Raw genomic sequence first — 25,104 nt, forward strand, 5'->3', positions numbered from 1 at the left:
TTTAGCATTTATTATCTTTCACTTGGTAGTTCTATTATAATTGTATAATATAAAGAAAATATAATGATTGCTTTCACCGAGACCCACATAAAATGTCCCCCAAATACCTCATATTCACCCAGCGTGCTCTATCATTTCGCTCGTTTTCTATGTGAGACACCGACACGGAGTCTGAAAGCCCAGTATACAGCTTGATAATGTCTAACGTGGGATTAGCCCATTTGAAAGAATACATGAATAAATACCTTCACCCAAAAATGGCCGAAAACTTCAAAAGAACCAGGAAAACACAATGGCTTACATAAAGTCTACCTTTGCAGAACTTTTTATTATTATTTTTTTAATGTTTATTTTTGAGAGAGAGAGAGAGAGCACAAGCTGGGGAGGGGCAGAAAAAGAGAGGGAGACACAGAATCAGAAGGAGGCTCCAGGCTCCGAGCTGTCAGCACAAGAGCCCAATGAAGGGCTTGAACTCACAAACCGTGAGATCATGACCTGAGCCGAAGTCGGACGCATCACCGACTGAGCCACCCAGGGGCCCCACAAACCTTTTTAAAAATAAAAGAGTTCCACCATATTGACAACACAAATCGGAAGACATCAAATAAACAGAGTGATCAAAAATGGCAGTTAAACTTCAATCCAAGCCATCATTGTAATCACAGGATTAGCCTGAGTAAACAGATATTAAAAGCCCAATAATTCCTTCGTATACTAATCTGAGTTCCTTCTTTTTAGTAACGGCTCTATTGAGGAATTGGCCAAGTTTTTCTTCTGTTCGTGTCTTATTTTTCCTTCAATATATCTGGCAAGATGAATCAGAGAGGGCATTTTTCCTTCATGTTCTCTAAAGGTCCACCATATAGGATCTTCTAGGGAAAGAATACAGCAGCCAGCACACTGCTCTCTTAGGAAAAGCATGAGGGATCCCTAACCACGCCAACCCGAATGATACCAGACCTCAAAATGAACATGGAAAATGCACACGTAGGACATCAGAGGTGGGACATCAACACAGAGTGTCACGAGCTATTTCCCTGTAATGTCTGATCACGTTTACTACCTGGTTACAGAGAACTTTCATTCCGGCAAATCAGGAATGCAACATATTGAGAATAATAATGATCAGCAGCAAATATTTAATTCGGGGCATGAGGAAGTAAAAAAGGAGGAAGGGCATCTACTATATAGGCTGTTATAATAAGTAAGTCTAATAAACAATCAGTCGTCAAACATAGTAGATGCACATTAAAACATGTTTGAAGCAAAATCTCTCAAGCAGCTAAGTGCTTGGAACCTTAAAACTTATTAAAATAGTAGTAGTTATTATAATTACTGCTACTGTTATTCATCTTTATTATATTATTGTTATAATAAGGGAAGTCATAGACACTGTATCTCCAGAAGTCTGAAATCCTTAATAAATACAGAGAGTTTATAGGAAAATATAACCTTATAATGGAATGCCCTTTATATTCAATTAAAAGGTAAAATGAAAATCTCGACTAGATAGCAGCTTCCATGATATCAAAACCACTTCAGTCCCTTACTATCTTTGGTTATTTTCCTTAATTCCAACCCTGAAAAAATAAAGAATGCAGGATATTAAAATCAGATACATTGTACCTGGACTGAAATTTACATTTTACTAATTGTATCTAAAAAAAAAATGTCTAGCATTATGTATGAACTCTGAACTATTAACATAATTTTGAATTATTATACAATTTAAAAAGTTGAACATTTAGAAAAGAATTACTCATAATACAACATGTATTTCATGTTCAAAACCATGGGTTATTATTCAGCTGTCAGCAGAGAATGGAATGCAACAATAAACATATTGCAACACCTTTACTTAAATTAGCTTAAAAATATCACATGGAATTAAAGCACTGTAGACACATACCCAGTCTACTGAGTCATAAAGCAGTTGCTTGAACATCCAGAGCCATAGTAAGTAGTTACGTACAGCATAATACAGATATGTAATAACGATAAATATGTTATGTGAAACAACTTAATTGCTAGTTAACGAAGGATCCCTTTTAGGTTATTTTTGGCATGCTGCCAGAAGCTCGTCAAGGAACTGGACGGCAGGTTCTGCTAATTTACAGGCTCACAGCGTGGGGGACTCGGGAGTCTTCAAGTAGACGCGCGGTTAAAACGTAGGCTTGCTCATATATTCTTCCATCGTCTGAAAGAGAACGAGAAATTAGAACAAGAGCCCCTTCGACAGCCTTTAGCAGAATGTGAAACCTTTGTCATTCTTTTACTTCCTTATTGTTCGCGGTTATTGAACACAAGTTATCAAGAACAGCGGTTCAAAGTTTGAGCGTAACGTGCATACACATCCATGTGGCTGGAACTTAATAACTTTGCACGGAAAAAGCTACGCTTGATCCCAAAAAGAATGTCCGATAAGAGAAATTCTAAGGCAATAGCTGCCAATATGCCACTGTTGACTTCGGGTAAACGTGCCTAAATGATCATGAGCACCCACCTCCAGGCACACGTAGTAGAGAAATCTCGACTGTATCTCTGTAACATCAGAATTGCTACAGATACTGTGCAAAGCATCTTTCTACGCTTGTTGGCAAGATATAAAAAGCACACACAAACTAGGATTCTTAAGGATTTCTCCCATGTATTTTGAAAAGGCTTTCCTCCAAAGTATGCGAACTTCCTTCATCCTCCTCACCAGTTAGCAAGTTTGTTAACATGCCAGAAGGCCATAATTTTTTGCCAGTACTTTTGAAGAAACGTTCGGCCAGATTCACAATTGCAGGTAGAGTTGAAATATACCGTGATGGGCAAGCCCTTTACCATGCAAGATAAATGGGTCGTCTCTTGCATTGTCTTCTATTGTAGACTTATATATTTGTGTAACACAGTGGCTCCTGTGTCGAATCAATACAAAAGTTCAAGGGGGCAGCCTTGGGGAAACGCCCCTGCCTCTTTCGTGTAAGCCCCAGTCAGCTCCATCAGCAGTGATCAAACTGTGCTTAACCTTGAACCTCAGGGTGCATAATTCACTTGCATCTGGCCAGGAAGACAATTGATCCGCATGGGCCAAACGGCAAGGCCATGGCTAAGCAATATCACTCAGAGGGAACCAAGGTTAGAAATCAGGCGTTCCAACGGGTTTTCACCAGCTCTGTTTAGAATTCCAGGGCTCCTATGCTGAAACACTTGCGCTCGGTCACCCACACTTTCTTATAAAGCTCTTACGCCTCCAGATGAGCACTGGCCAAGAGAAGCCCACACCCCCAGCCCTCTGCCCTGTCTGCATCTCCTCTTACAATTGCTGCCGGTGTCTTCAAACTTAGCAGGGCTATCACACTGGCCAGGGGCCCACGCCTGTTTTTTAGCACCTAGAGTTTATACCATTTGGAAAGGAATACAAAGTTGCAAATACAAAATTGGGTATGAAGTTGATTTAGAATGAGGAAGGCAGTAACAGATTATGCGTTTTTAAAGGACAAGTATCCCAAAATCCAGAACCATAGCCTAAGGTTTTCATTCATTAAGTGTCTGACATGCTTCTATAATGTATTCACTGTATGGCTACATGCGCTTTGCGGCTACGATATCTTACCTTTATAAATTCCACCACATGAGCCTGCAGCCTCGGAAGGGGCTTGGGCCAGCAAAAGCCTCTGGAATTGTCACTTTGCCGGCTTCTAGTTATTGGCACCACCTCCCACCACCGGCTACCTCAGTCGGCTACAGACGACACTGACTGCCCTTTCTGGGCCATGCTGTTACTCAAGTTACATGAATCAATAGCGTACAAGGTTGGTATTTTCTTGAGCTTCCTGCTTTCAAGGTTGGAATAGACACTCAAGGCTGGCACAACCTTAAAGAGCTCTGTGTTTCACAAGAGGACCAGGATCTGTCCCTCAGGACCCCTTCTTGCACCACCAAGTTTCTTGTGGATTTCGCACTGTACATACTGTAAGTTTTTACTGCTTTATGGCTTTGCTTAGCAGTTAACATGGGTTGTGGGTTTTGTTTTCGTCGTCGTCGTTGTTGTTGTTGTTTTAGAGAGAGAGCGAGCGCGCAGGGGAGGGGCAGAGAGGGAGAGAGGATCCCAAGCAGGCTTCATGCTCGGTGTGGAGCCCAAGGATCCTGGGATCATGACCTGAGCCAAGATCGGAAGTAGGACACTTAACTGACTGAGCCACCGAGGTACCCCAACGTGGGTTGTGCTTTTCAGGGTGACAATGTGGGGATGCACCTATGCCATTCTCATGCCTCCACGCATACACAGGCAAGGTATTCTCTCGCTTGAGCCAATGAGACACCATTTTGACTCGGGCTCCTCATTTTGTGGGGAAACCTCTTCTGTCCGTCGCCCCCACTGGTGATGCCAGGAATTGCAACCCCTGCAGGTAATAAGCTAACTACCTTCCTCTTTCAGTTTGTTTTCTTATCACTTCAAGCCACTGTCCACAGGTTGTCACCCACAAAATAAGACACCTCCAAAAGTCACCCCCAACCAATTAAACTGTTCTTTGCATTTTTTTATTAAAAAAAAAATTTTTTTTTTTTAAATTTTTTTTTTTCAACGTTTATTTATTTTTGGGACAGAGAGAGACAGAGCATGAACGGGGGAGGGGCAGAGAGAGAGGGAGACACAGAATCGGAAGCAGGCTCCAGGCTCTGAGCCATCAGCCCAGAGCCTGACGCGGGGCTCGAACTCACGGAGCACGAGATCGTGACCTGGCTGAAGTCGGACGCTTAACCGACTGCGCCACGCAGGCGCCCCCAAAAAAATTTTTTTTAATGTTTATTTATTTTTGAGAGAGGGAGAAACAGAGAATGAGCAGGGGAGGGGCAGAGAGAGAGAGAGACACAGAATCCGAAGCGGGCTCCGGGCTCTGAGCTGTCAGCACACAGCCCGACTCGAGGCTCGAACTCACGAACCGTGAGATCGTGACCCAAGCTGAAGTTGGACATTAACCGACTGAGCCACCCAGGTCCCCTAATCTGTTCTTTTTTAATCCATATCACTAACACCAAGCCCCAGGACACTCAGAATAATCTTTGAGCATTTGCAAATTTAAGACTCTGTGTCTTCTTACTAAATATGCGAGGATGGCTTTTTTATTCTAAGAAACCTTTATTAATTAGGGGTCAGGGAAAGTTCTAGGGGCTAAAAGCGAAAGCAATGTTACAAAGGCCTCCCTTAACCTTTAGTAGCTAAAATATGTGCTTAGGTCCAAAGGACAGGGGAAAAAAGGAAGCAGTATTTTTTTTCTTCTTTCTGTAATTACGTGGCTTGTGCCTAGTCATTCTACGCTTTTCTGACCGGATATACACAGCCCATTTTTCAGCCAGCTCCCCAAACGTTCACTGACTTAGCTGAAGTACCCGGAGCCCAAGAGAATGCTGATAACGTCGTCTCTATTTGGCAGGTGCTGTTAGTTTACCCAGAGAGATTTAGAGGGCAGTCATGACATTGCCTGGTCACCATGGGGACACAGAGGCTAAACAGAGGGGCCCGTGAGCCCTGCCCATCAAGACCTTCCGCTCGATCAGCAAGAACGCGAGCTACCAGTTAGCGTTTAATTGTGGAAGGGCTCTTTCTTGAAATACCTGCTTCCCAGATTTCTGTGGAACTAGCAGCATCAGATGCACTCCCAGCTCTTTAAAACCCTGTATTTCTTCCAGAGCAGGAATTCAAAATAACCCAGATTGTGTCCTGGCCCCAGTTCAGAAAGCTGCAATTACCGTTAGTGCCCGAGACCCCGCTAAAAAGTCTCTTTCTCCCGTAAGTAGACTCCACAGTAAGGGCCCTGAGGATAGGGTTATAAATAACCCTTGGCATATTTTAAGAAAGGTTGTCCTGTGGAATTTCCAAACCCCTGATTTCTCAAGCACCTTGTAAAATTCCCTTCCTTTGGCGTTTGGAGAGAGCCAAGCAAACATCAGAGGGTTTAAATGCATTTCTTGCGGTGAGAACACCTCCAGAGCGAGATGAACCAGTCTCCTCAAAGGCACACGCGGATGCTTCCGGGCACCTACTCCAACAGGTGTCTTCCTCAGAGTCCATTCACTTGAGCTCTGCTTCCCCCCACCCCGGATGGGCTGGAATAAGTCATCAGCTCAGCGAGGTGCCAGAAAAGTTGCTGGGAGACCATCCCTGATGCTGTTTCATTAACCCAGTCTCCTATTTCTTGAACAGCAGGAAGAATGGCTTTGACGCCATTTTTTAAAAGAGAGCATGTAATCCTCTGGAATCTCATGACCTGCCATTGTGAGACAGGCAGGTGGAAAGACCCAGTGACGCTGTGGGAAGAAGTGCCTAGAGGTGGCCTGTGCAAGGGTTGGTGGGATCACCTCATTAGGAGGCCAAAGGTCAGCGGGGTGCCGTGCTCCCCGTCAGTGTCCTTGGGAGGAGTCAAGGGGCCGATGTAGGTAAGTTCCCTCATTAGGTGTGATGTATGGTGCAAATCTGCACTGCTTCTAGAAGCCCCACGTGGGACGTCTGGGCGGCTCAGTCGGTTGAGTGTCTGACTCTTGATTTCGCCTCAGGTCACCTTCCCGGAGTTGTGGGATCGAGCCCCACATCAGGCCTCCGTGCTGAGCAGAGAGCCTGCTTGAGAGTCTCTCTCTCTCTCTCTCTCTCTCTCTCTCTCTCTCTGTGCCCTTCTCCCTTGCTCTCTCTCTCTCTCTCTCTCTCTCTCTCTCTTCCCCCCTCTGCCCCTCTCCCTCACTCATGGGCACTCTCTCTCTCTCTAAAATAAAAATAAAATAAAAGACCCACTGTATTTTATGTAAATATCACAGAGTCAGGAGCACGACCACATGGATGCTTCAGGGCCCATTTATACCTTGGCAAGCAAACCACAGGATTCCCAATTTATTTATGCAAATAGGAGCACACGTGCAGCCTCGCCAGGAGGTGTAAGGAATTTTAATTACAATGATAAATGCCATCTTCAGTAATAAACTAATATCCCTGGCAAACGGAGTGACAATGCACTGCTATTCTCCTTTCCCAGGGGAGCACAGATATTTTAATGAAAGTCTTTTTATACCTCTCGTTAAATGTCTGAAAAAAAAAACAGCACCCAGCTTTTGGTTCCTTGTTGACAACTGAGGTATCCTCACTAAAGAGCTCAGCCAAACATGAAAAGCCAAGACTCTGGAGCCCAAGTTCCTGGGTTCAACTCTCTATTCCACACTTTCCAGCTGTGTGACATCAGGCAGGTTGTTTAACCTCTCTGTGTCTCCGTTCACTCGCCTCTTAAGAGCGAACACAGGTAAGTTGCTTAAAAACCGCACCCCACACAGCGTCAAGGACTCAAGAAGTGTCGGCCAACACACAGTCGTCCCCATCGTTATCTGTCCCCGTTGTACTGACCTCCTGTAACATATCAGAATCTTCAATGGCTTTGACAGCAGATTCCTTGGACGTTTCCTGAATTTCTCCACCCATTATAAACTCGTCGAGGATAAAATAAGCCTTTTCGAAATTAAAGATAATATCCAGCTCGCAGACCTGGCCAGACAAAAACAAACGTGTCGGTGAACTTGCAGGAGCAGCAGGGGAAACACGTATCAGCCTCAAGCTTCTCCAACAGCCACACCCAGGTGGCGCACCAAAGGGAAAACTATCAAATGGTATTCTAAGGACAGAAAAATAGAAGTGGGGAATCCCAGGCGCTTTAGCAAAAGTAAAACCACATTCTATTAGGCAGACCATGTCCTTAAATAACATTCTTTGACGTCACAACAAGAAATTTGAGACTCGGGAGAGGGATCGGGCAGCATGGCTCCTATTTCCACCTGCCGGAACAGAGGCCGAGTCCCCAGTGATGTCAGGCACGAGGGCCTCGCCTCCTTCCTCCCGCTCTCTGGTCCGAAAGTCTGGGCTCCTAGCTACAGGACTATCAGCAGCTCACGCCTCAGAGGCAAATCAGCTCACCTGTGCTAATTTTTCTCAAAATTATGCCACAAGCCAGTGGTTCTCAAACTTCAGAGCGCACTGAATCCACACGGAAGGCACCTGCTGGGTCCCCACCCTGAACGTTGGGATTCGGCGGGTCTGGGTAAGGCCCGAGAGTCTGCACGTGTGAGGGGTTCCCAGGCGATGCTAATGATGGAGGTCTGGGGACCACAGGGGGAGAACCACTGTCACAGACCAAAGCAGAGCCTAATAGATTTCGTGGTTCAAGTGAAGCCAGAGGCAAGAGAGCCGCCCCTCATGATCCCAATAGGGCTTATTTCCAATTCCCTGATTGGCCACACTGGCACTCTCCTGGTGTTTTCCTTCTCACGTTTTCCTCAACTCCCCGACATCCCCGTTCCTATTCCACACCCTCTGGAAGGTTGCTGCTAACTGCAAGTTTCTCGCCCTCTGCCCTCCGCCTCCTTTACCTCTCAGTAGCGCTGGATACACGCCACCATGTCTCGCTTGAAAAATCTCTCCCTTGCTCCCTGACCTGGGCCATACCATTCAAGGCCTGTTCTTGCCCAACATCTCTGGTGATTCCTTCTCAGACTCTCTGGATGATTTATCTCCCCCGCTACTTTGCATTCGGTGAAGAAGTATTTCTGGAGGGGGGCTTGGGACATCAGCAAAATCAACACCGCTGCTTCAGGCCGTTTACCTTCTGGTGACCCACCTTCTTCTTCAGCATTGGCATGTTTCATGAGAGCTTCTTCTCTTTGCGATACATATACTCTAGACAACCTCACAGACTCTCTATGGCTGTGTCTCACCTCCAGGGTCCCATCACCTGGATGTGTAGCCCTGATCTCCTTCTGGAGCGAGTCCAATATCTTCACCTGCTCAGGAGACATGTCTGCCTGGACATTCCTCAGTCCAAGTCACCATCTGCCAAACTGAAGCTAAGCGTATTCTCTTCCCCGCAGACCATTTTGCTTAGTAGCTGAAAATTCGATCTGGGGCTTGACCGAATTCACTCCACAGTGCCACTGATTTCTCCCTCCCCGTCATTCTTTTCCCCCTGCCTCGGGTCTCATGCCGCTCAGTCTGGTCATCAGTTCCTGTTGATTCCATCGTGTAAATAAACGACACCCCTTCGCCTCTTCTGTCTGCTACCCTTTCGCCGCCTTCTCTCAGGCCTGCAACCTCTCTCACCGAGGCCACTGCAATGACCTGTTAGGTGGCGTCGGTCCCCACTCAAGGCCAACAATGACTAACGCTCTGCTAAAGTACTGATCTCGTTCCTCTCCTGTGTAAGGTCTTATGTCCAGAACAAAGTTTTAATTCCTCTACGTGCCTTTTGGGACTCTTTACCACCTAGCCTGGGCCCCCCTCTCTCTAGCTTCCTGTGTCAGCATCACCCCCGTGCTACAGCCACGGTCCACTGTGTTCTTTTATGCCTTTACCTTTGCACATACGAGCGATTCCTGGGATACACCCCAGATGTCCTTTTCTTTACGCTGCTGGCAAAATGAAGCTCACTTTTCCAAGGCCAAACTCAAAAGTCAGGGGTCCGGAGATTCCACCAAAGCCTCTTTTCCCCCACTCAGATTTCACACCACTTGCTCTGTGTTCTCTCTTACATCTGTGGGCACTAGTGTATGCTTACTTATCGATCTCTCCCCCAGCACTGTGAGCTCAGGCACAGACCTCAGTCATCTTAATATCCCCGGTATCCAGCACATCATAGGATGCAGGACATATCTGTAGGACAAATGAGTCAGTCACTATTTAGGCCTTGTTTCTATGAGGCTGGGAATTAATGGGTTCCCAGATCACTGATTCTCTGATCCTACTGAGGGCTATAACGTTACATGAAGCGGATGTCAACGTTTTAGCAAACTGCTTCACGTATTTAGGACTTAGGTCAATGAAGTTGCAGACTCTACGAGGTAAATCATTAGGTAAATATCACGACCATAAATGGTCAGCTCAGAAAAACTCTTCCAACTACCTGCAAAGGTCCTGGTCTCCTCATTCACTAGAAAACAGCAGTAAGCGGGTAAATCCACAACAAGTGGGTGTATACATCTATCTCTACCTCCTCCCTCCCACAACAGTCCGTCTGCCTCTCTGTCTGTTGTGACGGTGTGGAAATTCCATGTAGAAGTTGGAAAGAATGAGAGAGATTTCCATGGACAAATGGGGAAAGAACTCCAAGGTACATTTGGAGAGGGGAAGGAAAAGAAAGCAAGTTGCAGACTACCATGCGTAATGCAATCCCATTTAGAAATAAAACTGCGTATGTCTGGTTAAAGAAGACACAAGGAGCAAGCAGTTACCAGAGGTCAGTAGAGGCAGGAAGTCAGGAGTAACAGTAGCAAAAGCTGAGGAACCTCAGAGTTCAAGGCAGGCGTAGACAGGAATCGGAGACAGATGGGAGCCTCATTAGGAGAAACCAGCAGCTGGGATCCTGCAAGGTGAACCTGGCAGATACTAATGCAAGTTTTTCAGGAACGTCTCAAACCCCACTCGCAGACAGCCATGGGGCGGTTAATTGACTGCATCTATTTTCAAGGGAAGGGAATAAAGTCTCAGGCACGCAAAGTCCGATAGAGAACACACACGCGCAGGCACGCACGCACACACACACACACACACACACACACACACAGCAGCAACTTGGATGTACAGTGACTATCTCTAGGTTATAAGGAAACAGGGGTACAAGTTCTATCGGAACTGTAGGGAGTGTCACATATGAGCAACGATTTTGTATACAGCAACTCCAAAATGCTACTTCTATGGTTATTCTTTGAGCCTAACCCCAAGGGGTTACTGTATCTGAGAGCAGAAACAGGAAACACCTCCCGGAGCACCCTAGACCAAATGCAGGTTTCTTCAGCTAACTGCCCAATTACTCAAATACTGGTGATTCCACTTAAGAGTACTGTCCCAGTACATCAGGAATGTGCCCTCGATGCTTAAATTACCACATTTCATCTATTATGTAAAAATAAATGGTTTCCGTGTTTATAAACACGTGAGCATCTGAATTTTTTTTTCACATTTTCTTGTGTATATATAGACTCTGGAAGAAAGCTTATAAGAAGGCAGAAACAGTGATAATTTAATTTCACCCTTGATCTCTTAGCCTGTGCTTTAATTTGGCTTGAGGGTCTTCTCTTAGAGCAGAATACATGACTTCGTAAGAGTATTTCTGACATTTCATTAACTAAATACTTTTGGATAGAGTCTAAGAAGAGCCTTCTCTTACTGAATTCTGTTCTAAAGTAAGTACAGAAAGTTTAAATTACATACAGCAAACGTATAAAACCATATATAAAATAATAATTACAGTTTAAGGTACAACGACATAGCAATTGACAGTTTATAAAGTATTGTCGATCACACTGTCTCTTTGATCCCCACAACAGCCCCATGAGATTAGCAAAGTAAATATTTCTGTTGACCTTTTGGAGTGTTACTTTCTTATCTGTGAAATTAGAGATCTATCATAAGCCAAATCACGGGTCTGGTTAGTGGGTGACTGGGCACCACTCACTCAGGACCTAGCAGGACTCAGAGCCTTCCTCCTCCTAGAAGAAAACTTCCTAAATCAAGATCAAGCCTCTTTGGGATAGCAACACCCATACCCTCTGAGCACATCAGCAAAAACTCATACCACAGCCTGTAATGGGACAATATGGCAGGTGGCTAAATCCTCAAACAGACCTTTATCTACTCAAAGACTCTGGGGCATCTCTTCGTAGCCTCTGTAAATTGGGGTTAATGCTGTTTACGGAAGATTGAAAGATTAACTAGTTAATCCGTGTAAGTCTCCCTGGAATGGAAAAATGCTCAAAAAATACATAAGTTAGTAGCCAGAGAGTTTGATTGATCTGCCATAGGAAGGTAATATTTTCCACTGTTGTAAGAGAAACACAGTACAAAGTTTTCTCTTGGATAATATCAAGGGCAGAATTCAAGGAAACCTTCAGTATTAACAAAGAAAAAAAGAGTGCCAAAGAGAAATAGATTATTCCTGAGATGATGTCAGTGAGAATCAGTACTGGTAGCCTTTGCTCATCACAGTTAATTAATAAGAACTGAACACCTACTGGGCACATAGCCTTGAATTGCTCTTAGCTGCTCTTAGCTTAATAAAAGATTCATTGAATTTTTTAGTGAATTAAATTTTGGTCCGTGGCAAAGACAGAGCTTCTAAAGGTACGCCACAATAGGATGAAAAATTAATGTTAGAGAAATAGGAATTCATTTTGATTCTCCTTATATCTTAACTGAGCTTAGCACTGGTGAAGGTGATTTAGATCGTCTTAAGAATCCAATGTGTCATGATAAGACTAAGATCGAAATTTAACCCCAATTCACGTTATCACAGTTGGGTAAATCTAGGAAAACATATAGTTCAAACCAGAGTGCGGAAATTAGGGGCAGAAGGTCCTAGGGAAGCCTGGGCCTCACAAAAACTCCTGCAGGCCTTTACAAAAGGCCAGGTCTGCAGTGGATTTCAAAATGTCAGGCTTCATTTGAATAATGGAAAGCATAAATTTAACTAATCTCAAGTTTGAAAACATCCTATTATATGTTTGCAAATCTCTCTTTAAAAAAATGAAAACCCATGGGGGGAGGGGAAGCAAAAAAAAAGAGGTCAGAGAGGGAGAGAGCCAAAGCATAAGAGACTCTTAAAAACTGAGAACAGGGGCGCCTGGGTGGCTCAGTCGGTTGAGCGTCCGACTTCAGCTCAGGTCACGATCTCACAGTCCGTGAGTTTGAGCCCCGCGTCGGGCTCTGGGCTGTTGGCTCAGAGCCTGGAGCCTGCTTTAGATTCTGTGTCTCCCTCTCTCTCTGCCCCTCCCCCGTTCATGCTCTGTCTCTCTCTGTCTCAAAAATAAATAAACGTTAAAAAAAAAAAATTAAAAAAAAAAAACTGAGAACAAACTGAGGGTTGATGGGGGGTGGGAGGGAGAGGAGGGTGGGTGATGGGTATTGAGGAGGGCACCTTTTGGGATGAGCACTGGGTGTTGTATGGAAACCAATTTGACAATAAATTTCATATATTGAAAAATAAATAAATAAATAAATAAATAAATAAATAAATAAATAAAAACTTAGAGAAAACCTAAGAGGAAGAGAAAGAAAAATGGTCTGCCTGTCTTACTCTGTATACTGACCAACAACCTGAATCTCTGAAGCAACATTAAAGGTCATCTTCTAACATCATTTATAAAGGGAATAAAGGAGAATCAAAAGGATACAGGGAGGGAGGGAGAGAAAATTCTTTCAAAAACCTTTCAAGTGCTCACGCTGGTGAAAATCGTTGCAAGAAATCTGATAAAACCCCAACCAATACCGCAAACGCTACTCATTCCATTGGACAGAGAACAAAATGTCTTATGGAAGCAAACTCTCCCAACAACGCTTAATAAAAACCAGCGAGCAGGGGAATGGGGAAGAGAACATTACTGAGAGAAAACACTCCAAATCCAATGACTTATTTCTTGAGACTGTGAACTGGATGACATGTTTCTGGAACATTTGCTAAAATCTGGCCCAGAGTTGCTTGCACGTGTTGAAAAATCAAACGACTAAGTCCTAGGTCATGATCTCGAGAGACGTGCTGTTTGGGGGCCACACAAACCCTGCACAAGTTACGGGTAATACCAGGCTGTTCCACGTTGCTGGGGCACTGGGCACGTCAGGGATAAAAAGAGAAAAGCGAGAAGGTCGGAGAAGTGGCCTGGGATGGATGTTTAGAAAGCTCACGTGCCAGGCTACAATGTTTGGCTGTTACTCATTATAGACGATGGAAAGTGACTGAGGATGTCTGTCACCCTGGATCTGTGCATTGCAAGGAAGATGGTAACTGACAAGCCAGGAAAGGGAGGCAGAGATGAGCCCAGAGGCAGAAAGGGCCAGAGGTGAGGTCCCAATGAAAAGGAAAACTGCCATCCCAAGTAAACCTACACCGGGTGGGAGTGGGAGCAAAGAGATGGACTGTAGTCCAATCGGAATAGACAAAGGCCGCCTTTAGCAAAGCGTGGAGAAAGAAGAAAGAAGGAAGCATTGGAGGATCCCGGGACACAATAGACTCAATCACAAGACAGAACAGGTTTGCAGAAGGTGACTGTAGTTCTTGACGTGTTGAGGCTGAGATGGTTGTAAGAAGAAAACAAAAGACTGAGACGGCTGTGGGAAGCCCAGTGAAGACCGTCCTCAGCAGAGCGCAAGAGAGCCATAGGGTCATGGATTCTGGAAGCGACAGTCAGGCAGACCTGCAAGGAGAGTAGAAAGGGCAGGGCAAGGAAGGGAGCTGGGGGCAGAAACCAAGCAGGGGCCTTTAGAAACGGGATGAGAATCAGAACTCGGGGTTGTGGCAAAATAAAGAGGTGTGGTGACGAGCAAGGATCCAGCACTGCAGGGAGGTGAGCAGGTAAAGATTTAAGAAGCATCACTGGTGTTGACCATTAGGAAGGGGCCGGCGGTAACTCTGTGATCTCCTTGGAGCAGGAAAGGTGGAACCCAAGCTCTAAGCGGCCCCAGAGCACATGGGTTCTGAGGACGCTGCCCCTTGTATGGAATCCTACTTGGCAATAAATGCATGGAGACTAAATAACAATAGGAAGGAAAAGGATTTGGGTTTTCTCTTGTTGATTTGTTTGGCATTTTTTTAACATATAAAGAATATAAAAGAACACTTGGAACTTAGTAAAAGAAGCTGGAGAGGGGATGGAAAAGTCAAAACAGAAGGGAGATGACAGTCAATGAAGAATGAGAAGGAAAAGATCGAGGAATCCTTCACAACTAAATTCCAGTTCATCGAACAGGGTCTCTAGTGCGGTTGTGGTCTGAAGACAGAGACACGGCCTGCCTCTTGAAAGCTGTGGGTCTTTTGTTTACAAAGAATCATGGGAAGTGGGGGAACGCCTCACATTCTGGACCCTGTACCCATGCAATTCATGCTTTAGACTTGAGAGGGAGAAGCAATGCAAGGAAAGATAGCACTGGTGTAAGAACTGAAATAGGGACTGATTCTGAATAGATGAGAACAACACTTACGTTTCCAAAGTATTTGTCCAGCAGCTCCACGTAACGATGCACAATCTCTAGCGTCAAGAGCTCATTGTCCTGATTTTCGACTGCGCAGCAAAAATATAAACTAGCATACCTTGGAGAGAAAAAAAGGAAGGAAGGAAGGAAGGAAGGAAGGAAGGAAGGAAGGAAGGAAGGAAGGAAGGAAGGAAGGAAGGAAAGAAAGAAAGAAAGAAAGAAAGAAAGAAAGAAAGAAAGAAAGAAAAGTAAAATATGATGACACATCAAATAACCTGAAGTTGGTGTTTTCCGCAGTGAATACACAAAGTTACCTCTTCTTCAGAGAGTCTCCCCCAACCATCCAAATCAAAAAAGGAAATCATCATTCACCACATCCAATATGTTCCCAAAATGTGAAATAGAATATGTAAAAACATGGCGACCATTGGGTTCTTTCTGTTAACTATATGAAAGACTCTCAACACCATTTTACCCCTAGGAAACAGTCCATTGGGGACAGAGTCCTTGGCCCACTGGAATGGGGGTATGCTCACGCCCCTCTCCCGCTTGTGAACTGTCCTTTCTAAACTTCAACCCCCTGACCAGGGCTCTCGCCTCACACTGTGCTGCCCTCTTTCTGTATGCGTCCCGCCTTTAGTCTATCCAGTCTACCCTCTGCAACTCTTTCTTCTGCCTAAAATACTCTTCCCCATCCCATTTGTGTGGATAACTGCCTACATCTCCCTTAGCTCTGAACTTGGATGTCATTTCCTCTGGGAAATCTCCAACCTCTCCGACCGGACCAGATGCCCTGCTATGCACTCCTGTGCCTCCCCCATCAGAGCACTGCCCGTTTAGTGGCCTGTCTCTGCCCCACGAGATCAGTGGCTTCCCAAAGGCAGGTCCTCAGTCTGCCTTGCTCAGCATCATAAACCCAGGAGCTGCAAGTATCTGTTGAGAAAACCGCTAAAGCCTTTTCTTTATACAATGGTTTAAATTACAAACGAACTTAAAGTTTTAAAAAACCAGCAGGCAGAGAGTAAGGGCGAGCCTCCTGTTGGCAAGTGCTTCCTGGGACTTTGCCTTACTGTCCCTGGGATGTTCATTTTAAGAGGCCTTCACTGACATCTCTCTGGATGCTAGTACTGAAAGCTTTAATCCTGGGACTCAGCAGCAGAAGCTTTGCCCAGGCACCTCCTGGTAATTTACTTCATTAAATATGGTCCACAAGGTCGCCTCTGTCTTTTCCTTTCAGGTTTTATAAACACCCCGTGCAAGAACCTTCCTAATGTGCATTTTCCTTCTGGGAGTGGCAGTAGGATGTTGGATGCAGGGTCGGGTCAGCTGGGTTCTGGCCCTGGCTTAGGCATCAGTTATTTGGGTCTTTATGGGCAAAAGTGCTTTACGTCTTAGGGCTTCAGTTTCCTCATCCATAAACTGAGGTCCCTTTCCAGGATGGTCTTGCTATGGCAAGCAGGTGCTATCAGGAGAGAATATATAGGCTTTAAAGCCAGAAAGATATGGGGGCACCTGGGTGGCTCAACTGATTAAGCCCCCGACTTTGGTTCACGGCATGATCTCATGATTCGTGAGTTTGAGCCCCGCATGGGGCTCTGAGCTGACAGTGCAGAGCCTTCTTGGGATTCTCTCTCTCTCCCTCTCTCTCTCTGCCCTTCCCCCACATATGCACCTATGCTCGCCCACTCGAGCACTCTCTTTCTCTCTCAAAAGAATAAATAAATAAACTTAAAAAAAATAAAGCCTGGCTCTACCAAACTGTCACTTAGTTACTGTGGCTGAAGACTAATTGATTACTTGCATTCTCTGTGGCTTCAGTTTCCTCATCTGCAAATATGAGTAATAATAACAGCCGTCCATCTCTCTAGCACGTTAACCTGCATTTTTTTCCGCAGCATCTGTTATTAACAGAGGTTTTGTTTACCTGACCAATGAGTAAGCTCCAAGAGAGCGGCACTGAGCCCTGCCGGGTAGTTACTGAGCCCACAGCCATTAGAAGTGCTGGAAATACAATAGGTGCCCATAAGCTATTCCTTGAATGCACTTGTATATTAGCCACATGTAGATTAAGTACCTAGAAGCCATCCTGGCACAGGGAGAACCTCTCAATAAATGCGAATTCTTTTTTGTTAGTCTATGGGTATAAATATTTGGGCTCCAGCCTCCAAAACTTTCAGTAAATGATGGAATTGGTGTTGCAATCGAAAACGCCCGGTATTTAAAACAATCCAAAGCCATAATGAGAAAGACAATTCTCATAAAGTTACTCACACCTTTTATAAACAAGTTTTAGTTCCTTCCAGTCAACAAAACTGCTTGTCCTCTGACCACGAGAGAGAACAATCTGGACAATTTCCCGGGTGATCTTTTTCCTCTCTTTGTCAGGGAGAGTCGTGTACCATTTCTGCAGCCGTAATTTCCCCTGTCGACTGAAAAGCAATATGAAATGTATCTAGAACAAATAAAGCACAGAGAAAAACAGAGCTTTATCAGCTACGTCATTCTACATAGACACTGGAAATTAAACGGCAGGGCTTACAAAGGATGCTAGTTATGAACAAACGAAAAAATTCTCACCAGCGTGAAAACGATCTCATCTGCAAATTACATTTAACCCATTAAAGAATAAAGAAATGGGGACATTACAGACATGGCTTATTTATATTCGTGGGGAAAGATAGGATTTGTAAAAAGTACTCCCTTCTGGAGTCACAAATTTATTACACGGAGAAAAAGATACTGAGGAAGCATGTAACTCTTTTGAGAAAACAACAAAATCTTCCTTCCCAAGCCAAAAATAAAGTGTTAAAAAATGGCAGAAGAGTTTGCTCTAAAAATTACACCCCAGTTGCCCATCACAACTACAGCAATGTAATGATAGTAGAGAAAAAAAAAGGGAGAGAAGGGAAGGAGGATAAAGAGTGAGAAAGAAAGGGACAACATTGTCTTTTTTTTTTTTAATAAAAATTGTATACATTTAAGGTGTACAACATGATTTTATATCCATGTCTATAGTGAAGTGATTACTATAGTCCAGCTAATCAACATTTCACCTCCTCACATGGTTACCATTTTGTGTGTATGATGACAGACCCTGAAATCTACTCCCTTAGCAAACTCCCAGTATTCAGCCCAGCATTATTAACTATCGTCGTCATCATGAAGAGCAGATCTCTAGACTTGCTCATCTTACAGCTGCAACTTTGTACTCTTCAACCAACATCTCCTCGTTTCCCCCATTTCCCCACCCCTGGTGACCACTGTTCTAGTCTATATGCCTCTATGAGTTTAACTTTTTAGATTCCACATGGAAGTGAGATCATGCAGTATTTCTATTTCTATGCCTGGCTTATTTCATTGAGCAAGGTTCATCCAAGATATCACAAATGACAGGATTTCTTTTTTTTTTTTTATAACTGAAAATATTCTATTATTACCCACCCTCCCACACAAACACACATAAACACACACATATATACCACATTTTCTTTATCCATTCATCTATCAATGGACGCTTAGGTTGCTTCCATATCTTGGTTGTTGTGAATAATGTTGCAGTGAAGTTGGACTGCAGGTATCCCTTTAAAATACTGACTTAATTTCCTTTGGAAATATACCCAGAAGTGAGATTGCTGGATCATATAGTAGTTCTATTTTTAATTCTTTGAGGAACCTCCATACTGTTTTCCATAATGGCTACACCAGTTTGCATTTCCACCAACAGTGTACAAGGGTTCCCTTTTCTCCACATTTTCACCAACACTGTTATCTTTTGTTTTCTTGAGAACAGTCATTCTAATCAGTGTGGGGTGATCTCCTCTCGTGGTTTTGATTTGTATTTCCCTGATGATTAATGATGTTGAGCATCTTTTCATATACCTGTTAGCCATCTGTATATCTTCTTTGAAGAAATATCTGTTCAAGTCCTTTGCCCATTTTTAAATCAGGATATTTATTTTCTTGCTATTGACTTCAGTTTCTTATATATTTTGGATATTAACCTCTTAACAGATATATGGTTTCCAAATATTTTCTTCCAGTCCTCGGCTGTCTCTTCATTCTGTTGATTGTTTGCTTTGTGGTGAAAAACTATTTAGTTTAACGTAACCTCATTTGTCTGTTTTTGCTTTTGTTGCCCTTGCTTTCAGGGCAATATCCAAAATATCACTGCTCAGACCAATGTCATGAAGCTTTCTCTCTATGCTTTCTTCTAGTAGTTTTACAGTTTTAGATCTTAACATTTAAGTCTTCATCCATTTTGAGTTGATTTTTTTATATTAAATATAATTTATTGTCAAATTGTTTTCCATACAACATGAGTTGATTTTTTTTTTTTTTAATTTTTTTTTTTCAACGTTTATTTATTTTTGGGACAGAGAGAGACAGAGCATGAACGGGGGAGGGGCAGAGAGAGAGGGAGACACAGAATCGGAAACAGGCTCCAGGCTCTGAGCCATCAGCCCAGAGCCTGACGCGGGGCTCAAACTCACGGACCGCGAGATCGTGACCTGGCTGAAGTCGGACGCTTAACCGACTGCGCCACCCAGGCGCCCCATGAGTTGATTTTTTAAAATGGAGTGAGATAAGGTCCAATTTCATTCTTTTCCACATGGGTAACCAGTTTTCCGAGCATCACTTATCGAGAGATTGTCCTTTTCCCATTGTGTGTTCTTGGCACTTTGTTGAAGATCAAACTAAGTTTGTTTGGTTTTTTTAAGCTTATTTATTTATTTTGAGAGACATAGAGAGTGTGAGTGGCAGAGGGGGGGAGAGAGAGAGAGAGAGAGAGAGAGAGAGAGAGAGAGAGAGAATCCCAAACAGGCTCAACATTGTCAGTGCAGAACCCAACAGGGGGCTCAATCCCATGAACCAAGAGATCATGACCTGAGCCAAAATCAAGAGTCAGATGCTCAACCAACTGAGCCACCCAAATGCCCCTCAAACTAAGTCTTACATATAAGCTCTTTACTCCACTTTGTGGGTAACTTGGCTGAGAGCTTTAGAATCAACCATCTCATGTAACAATTGTCTTTGTCACCACAATAGACTGTTAACAGTTTAGTGTGTTGGCCACGTTAGGAAGCAACCTAATCTTGATTTTCAGTGAAGTTTCAAAGTCTGCATTTTAAATAAATGCCCACATTTCAATGAATTTTAAAAGTTTTAAATAACTAGAAAACACCATAACATGTAGAAATTTACTTTGCTACCTTGGAGGTATAGTCACTATGCTTCCTGGAAATTGTCACATGGTATATAATCTTTATCTGATGGGAGATGACGTTTTCTCAATGTACTATATGAGAAGAAGTTTAGAATCATAATTTATCATGTTTTTTGCTTTATCCTTTTTTGATAAAATTCATTGTAGAGGTTAATTGTGTCAGGGAGGGAAGAACAATATATACTAGAAACCAAAATTCTTATAATTTTAAAGAATTTTTATAAATAAAATATTCACCTTCTTTTATTGAAGGGGTTTGGCTCTGAATGTCAGGGCATAAGTCATAAAAACTCACTAGGTGGTGATATCTGAGGACCAAAAGAAACCAGGCTCTTTCCCCAGAGCTCCCCCTGCCCCCAGCCTATAGAATTTGAGGTCTTCTTAATAAGGTTATATTCTGTCTTACAAAGAAAACATCTCTGAAAACAAGGACTTGAGGGCCACGACATCACAAGTGAGGAGAAAGCAAATGTAAAAGCCCTCCTCATCTAGCAACTTTAAGAAAAATCATCCTCAGGATGTTGGGTGGGAGGATGGGCTAAATGGGCGATGTACATTAAGAAGGGCACTTGTTGGGATGAGCACTGAGTGTTATACGTAAGTGACGTGTCACTAAATTCTATTCCTGAAATCATTATTACACTATATGTTAACTAACTTGGATTTGAATTAAAAAAAAAAAAAGTCACCCTCAGTCTGGAGTTTTAAATATCTGTTCAGAACACAGCCTTTTCTTTTTTTTTTAATTTTTTTTAATGTTTATTTATTTTTGAGACAGAGAGAGACAGAGCACGAATGGGGGAGGGTCAGAGAGAGAGGGAGACACAGAATCTGAAGCAGGCTCCAGGCTCTGAGCTGTCAGCACAGAGCCCGACACGGGGCTCGAACTCACGGACCGCAAGATCATGACCTGAGCGGAAGTCGGACGCTCAACCGACTGAGCCACCCAGGCGCCCCGAACACAGCTTTTTCTATCAACACAGGTATAAATAACTCCATAATGGAACACCGTTACCGTTTTCTAAGAATTAACCTGAGAAAGATATTTTTACTTCCAAGAAGAGATCATAGTAAAAGTGACATTCTAAAAGGGCAAAGTTGAATGGTGAAAGAATCATAAAACCTCAGCATCTTGAGAACAAGACTCAGCTGTAGGTCACCACCAATGGAAAAATCTATTCAATCCAATGTCTAGAAAATGGTCAGACCTTCACTAGAGAAATGAAATCCACACATTTTGTTAGTGTTCACTTTGCATTTCCCGTCAGAAAATTCTTTTCCTCCCATCTGTTACCATTTACACCAATTTTCCCTGATTTTTATCCAGAGAGTATATTAAAACACAATATCATGCTATCCCAGGAGTAACAGCTAACCCTTCACATATTTGAAGATGCCTTTTGGTCTACCATAAATCTTTTTCCTTCCAGAAGAAATAAGTCTGGTTTCATGTTGTCTTCATATTGGTTCTATTTGCAGATCTCGAAATCACTCTTGTGATTCCTCCAAGATTTCTCCATAGGCTAAATGTTACTTTTAACTGGGGGCGCTCAGATCTATGTCCAAAGTTCCAGTGAGAGGCTGGAACTAGGTCTGAGTTTAATTGTGGATTCCCTTCTAGTTCTTCTACGTTGCAACATGCTCTCAAGATTGGGTTCCTGCCTTTGTTTTATCTTTGAGAGAGGAAGAGAGAGAGAGCCAGAGAGAGAGAGAGAATATGAGCGGAGGAGGGGCAAAGGGAGAGAGAAAAAGAGAGAATCTCAAACAGGCTCCAGGCCCAGCAGAGCCCAACTCAGGGCTCGATCTCATGACTATGAGATCATGACCTGAGCTGAAATCAAGAGTCAGATGTGGGGCGCCTAGGTAGCTCAGTCAGTTGAGCATCCAACTTTGGCTCAGATCATAATCTCACAGTTTGTGAGTTCAAGCCCCGTGATGGGCTCTGTGCTGACAGCTCAGAGTCCGGAGCCTGCTTTGGATTCTGGATGCCGTGTCTCCCTCTCTCTCTGTCCCTCCCCCGCTCACACTCCGTCTCCTTCTCCTTCAAAAATAAATAAACATTAAATAACTTGAGCCGGATGCCACCCAGGAGCCCCTGCCGGCCTTCTTAAACATGGATCACCGATGTAGGACAATGAACAAAGAGCAACTCCTTACTCTAACCATGAGTTCAAAGAGAAGGATGATTAGGAACGTGATACACACATCTATAAAGCCCATATAAAATACAGAAATGCGTTCCAAATTCAAAAGAAGCAACAAATTGATTCAAGTTTATCCCATAATTGCACTGCATAAGGCAGTGTTGAGAGATTTAGTCCTCTCAAGTTCTGCTCTGAAACGAAACATGGCTTGTGTTGAGGTGTCTGGTGTCTATCACACCCCAGAGTTAATGGTCTCGCTTGAGAGAACCGGCAGAATGAGCTGTATGAACTGTGGTGACGCACAAGAGTTCATCACCTCCCGCAATTAATTTTGTCCAATTTATCAGTCTAGTCATTCAAGGCCTATTTGAATAATAAGCTTCAAGAGGTTAATCAAATACCTTCATTGATTAGCATTAGCTTGAGAGCAGGAAAAAGAGCAGCTGGAAGGGTTTTTTCCAATATTTACAAAGAGCCAACTTACATTTCAGTTAATGTCATAAACAAACTTCATCTGACTTCAGAATACAATACCCAGACATTAATATTGCTGAGACAAAAAGAGTAATGGAGAGGCAGACTGATAATACTCTTTCGGAAAACGCCAACTCCAGAAATAACCACACAATCCAATGAAGTGTGATGCGCAACGTTGACTTCCTATATTTGGCCCAAATATTTTGGCCTCGGGTGGCCATTTTGCTTCACCAAGATCTCTCATCCCTACCCCAGAAGCCCTTCTGAGGGGTCTGGTTCTGTCCCAAACGATCCTTTAAATCCAAACATGTCATGGGGCGCCTGGGTGGCGCAGTCGGTTAAGCGTCCGACTTCAGCCAGGTCACGATCTCGAGGTCCCTGAGTTCGAGCCCCGAGTCAGGCTCTGGGCTGATGGCTCAGAGCCTGGAGCCTGTTTCCGATTCTGTGTCTCCCTGTCTCTCTGCCCCTCCCCCGTTCATGCTCTGTCTCTCTCTGTCCCAAAAAAAATAAAATAAACGTTGAAAAAAAAAAATTTAAATCCAAACATGTCAGGTTAATCCAAGAATGCCCGGTCCTCAGAGTGTCCACTAGTATAATCCTCGACCTGATGGAAGATAGCCGGAATTTCTCACTTTGACCCAGAATGCAAACTGCTCTGGGCACTCTCTTAATTTTATTTCTGAAGTATGTCCAGGGAGGCACCATTTGGCCTTTTAATGATGTGCCAAGCAGACCAGCACCGAACTATTTAGTCTGCTGTTCTGAGCCACTGTTAGCATTTTCCTTCTAGTCGAAGATAAAAGACGAAAGCATCCAATAGCAGCTTTAGTTCTTAATGTCTTCAAATCTCCCTGCTCTTGACCTGAACCCATGGAGTAGACTCAAAACTAGCTTCTAAGGAGAGAGGTCTCCAGGAGCCTCTTCCTACCTCCAACACCGTTACCCCAGGCTAGCCTGTATTTCAGGATCTGAGCTGCAAATATAAATACACAGAATAGGCTCCTTTCCTCCCATTCTATCAACTTGATAGGCCCTCTGGTGCCCTGTATCCCATGATGCCTCAGTTAAACAACACTATTGCTACAGTCCTTGCCTCCTTAGCCTCATTCCCAACTTCGGCAGGCACTCTACAAACTCCTAGCCCAGATCAGCCCATCCACTCTCCTCTCTGCTTCCCTGCTGAAGCATCAGGCACTCCCGATCATAGAAAAATCAGAGGACTTTGCAGACTGGTACTACTTTAGATGTATGAAGGTCCGGCTCAGTGAACTCCCCAGTGTTATTTGGGAACTCTCCATCCACCTCTTCATATAAAGGGTTGCTAGGCAACTCCCCCTTCCATTTCTCAAGGGGGTTATTGCAAGTCACCGTAATGCCCCTCCTATTCCCTACTTCCACCGTTACTCCCTAACTCTGGGAAGATAAAAGTCAAGAGGATAAAAATCATTCTGCAGGGTTTCCTTAGCTCTCCCGCCCCCAACACACCTGTATACTCACATGCACAAACTCGGTCACCCCCCACCCCTGCCAACTTATTTTCTCCCTGTGTCAGAGGACACGACATCATCTTCTGCCCTGGCTTTCAACCCTCACTGATGTCTTCAGGAGTGTGGATCCGTCATTCTGACACTGGCCCTCCCTTCTGAGACACGTTACATGTAGATATTGAGTAATTCCAAGTTCCCTCTCATGTTTAAAAAAAAAAAAACAGTGATCCTCAGGGCACCTGGGTAGCTCAGTCGGTTAAGTGTCCAACTTCAGCTCAGGTCATGATCTCACAGTTCGTGGGTTCGAGCCCCGCGTGGGGCTCTGTGCTGACAGCTCAGGGCCCGGAGCCTGCTTTTGGATTCTGTGTCTCCCTGTCTCTGCCGCTCCCCCCCTCCCACCTTTCTCTCTCTCAAAAATAAATAAACATTACCAAAAAAAATTAAAAACACAGTGGTCCACTCTAGAATCCCAACCTGGACTCAGCAGTCAGTGTCAAGAGTCCAGAAAGTGCCCATACCTTCTGGCCCAATAAGCCTACTGTTTAAATCTATATTAAGGATGTGCCTTAAAATGCAGATAAGTATTTAGGCCCTAATGCTTACTGTAGTTCTTTATAGAAACACACACATACATACAAAACAAATACAACTATAAACTACCTAAATTAGCAATAATGGAGAAATTTTTAAGTGGTATTTGTTAAATGATTTCAGTAAGTGAGACTGTCTATAGTACAATGTCAAGCTTAAAAAAGGAATATAAGATAGTACATGAAGTATTACAGCAACAATCTCAAACTA

The 25,104-nt window shown here is 43.7% G+C and overlaps 1 protein-coding gene across 2 annotated transcripts in view; it reads right to left on the reverse strand.

Annotated features, from left to right (window-relative positions):
• Positions 1 to 500: 500 nt before the first annotated feature.
• AP1S3 (adaptor related protein complex 1 subunit sigma 3) overlaps positions 501 to 25,104 on the reverse strand; it is a 60,024-nt gene continuing 35,420 nt past the window's right edge. For both annotated transcript variants that reach the window (XM_030325660.1, XM_030325662.1), the window contains exons 2-5: positions 17,245 to 17,423; positions 14,981 to 15,089; positions 7,373 to 7,510; positions 501 to 2,197 (exon numbers count right to left, since the gene is read on the reverse strand). In XM_030325660.1, the coding sequence (XP_030181520.1) occupies positions 2,162 to 2,197; positions 7,373 to 7,510; positions 14,981 to 15,089; positions 17,245 to 17,423 (462 nt within the window). In that variant the 3' untranslated portion in view covers positions 501 to 2,161. The remainder of the gene's footprint in view (positions 2,198 to 7,372; positions 7,511 to 14,980; positions 15,090 to 17,244; positions 17,424 to 25,104) is intronic.

This window comes from Lynx canadensis, chromosome C1 (genome assembly GCF_007474595.2).
Source record: "Lynx canadensis isolate LIC74 chromosome C1, mLynCan4.pri.v2, whole genome shotgun sequence".
Taxonomy (NCBI): Eukaryota; Metazoa; Chordata; class Mammalia; order Carnivora; family Felidae; genus Lynx; species Lynx canadensis.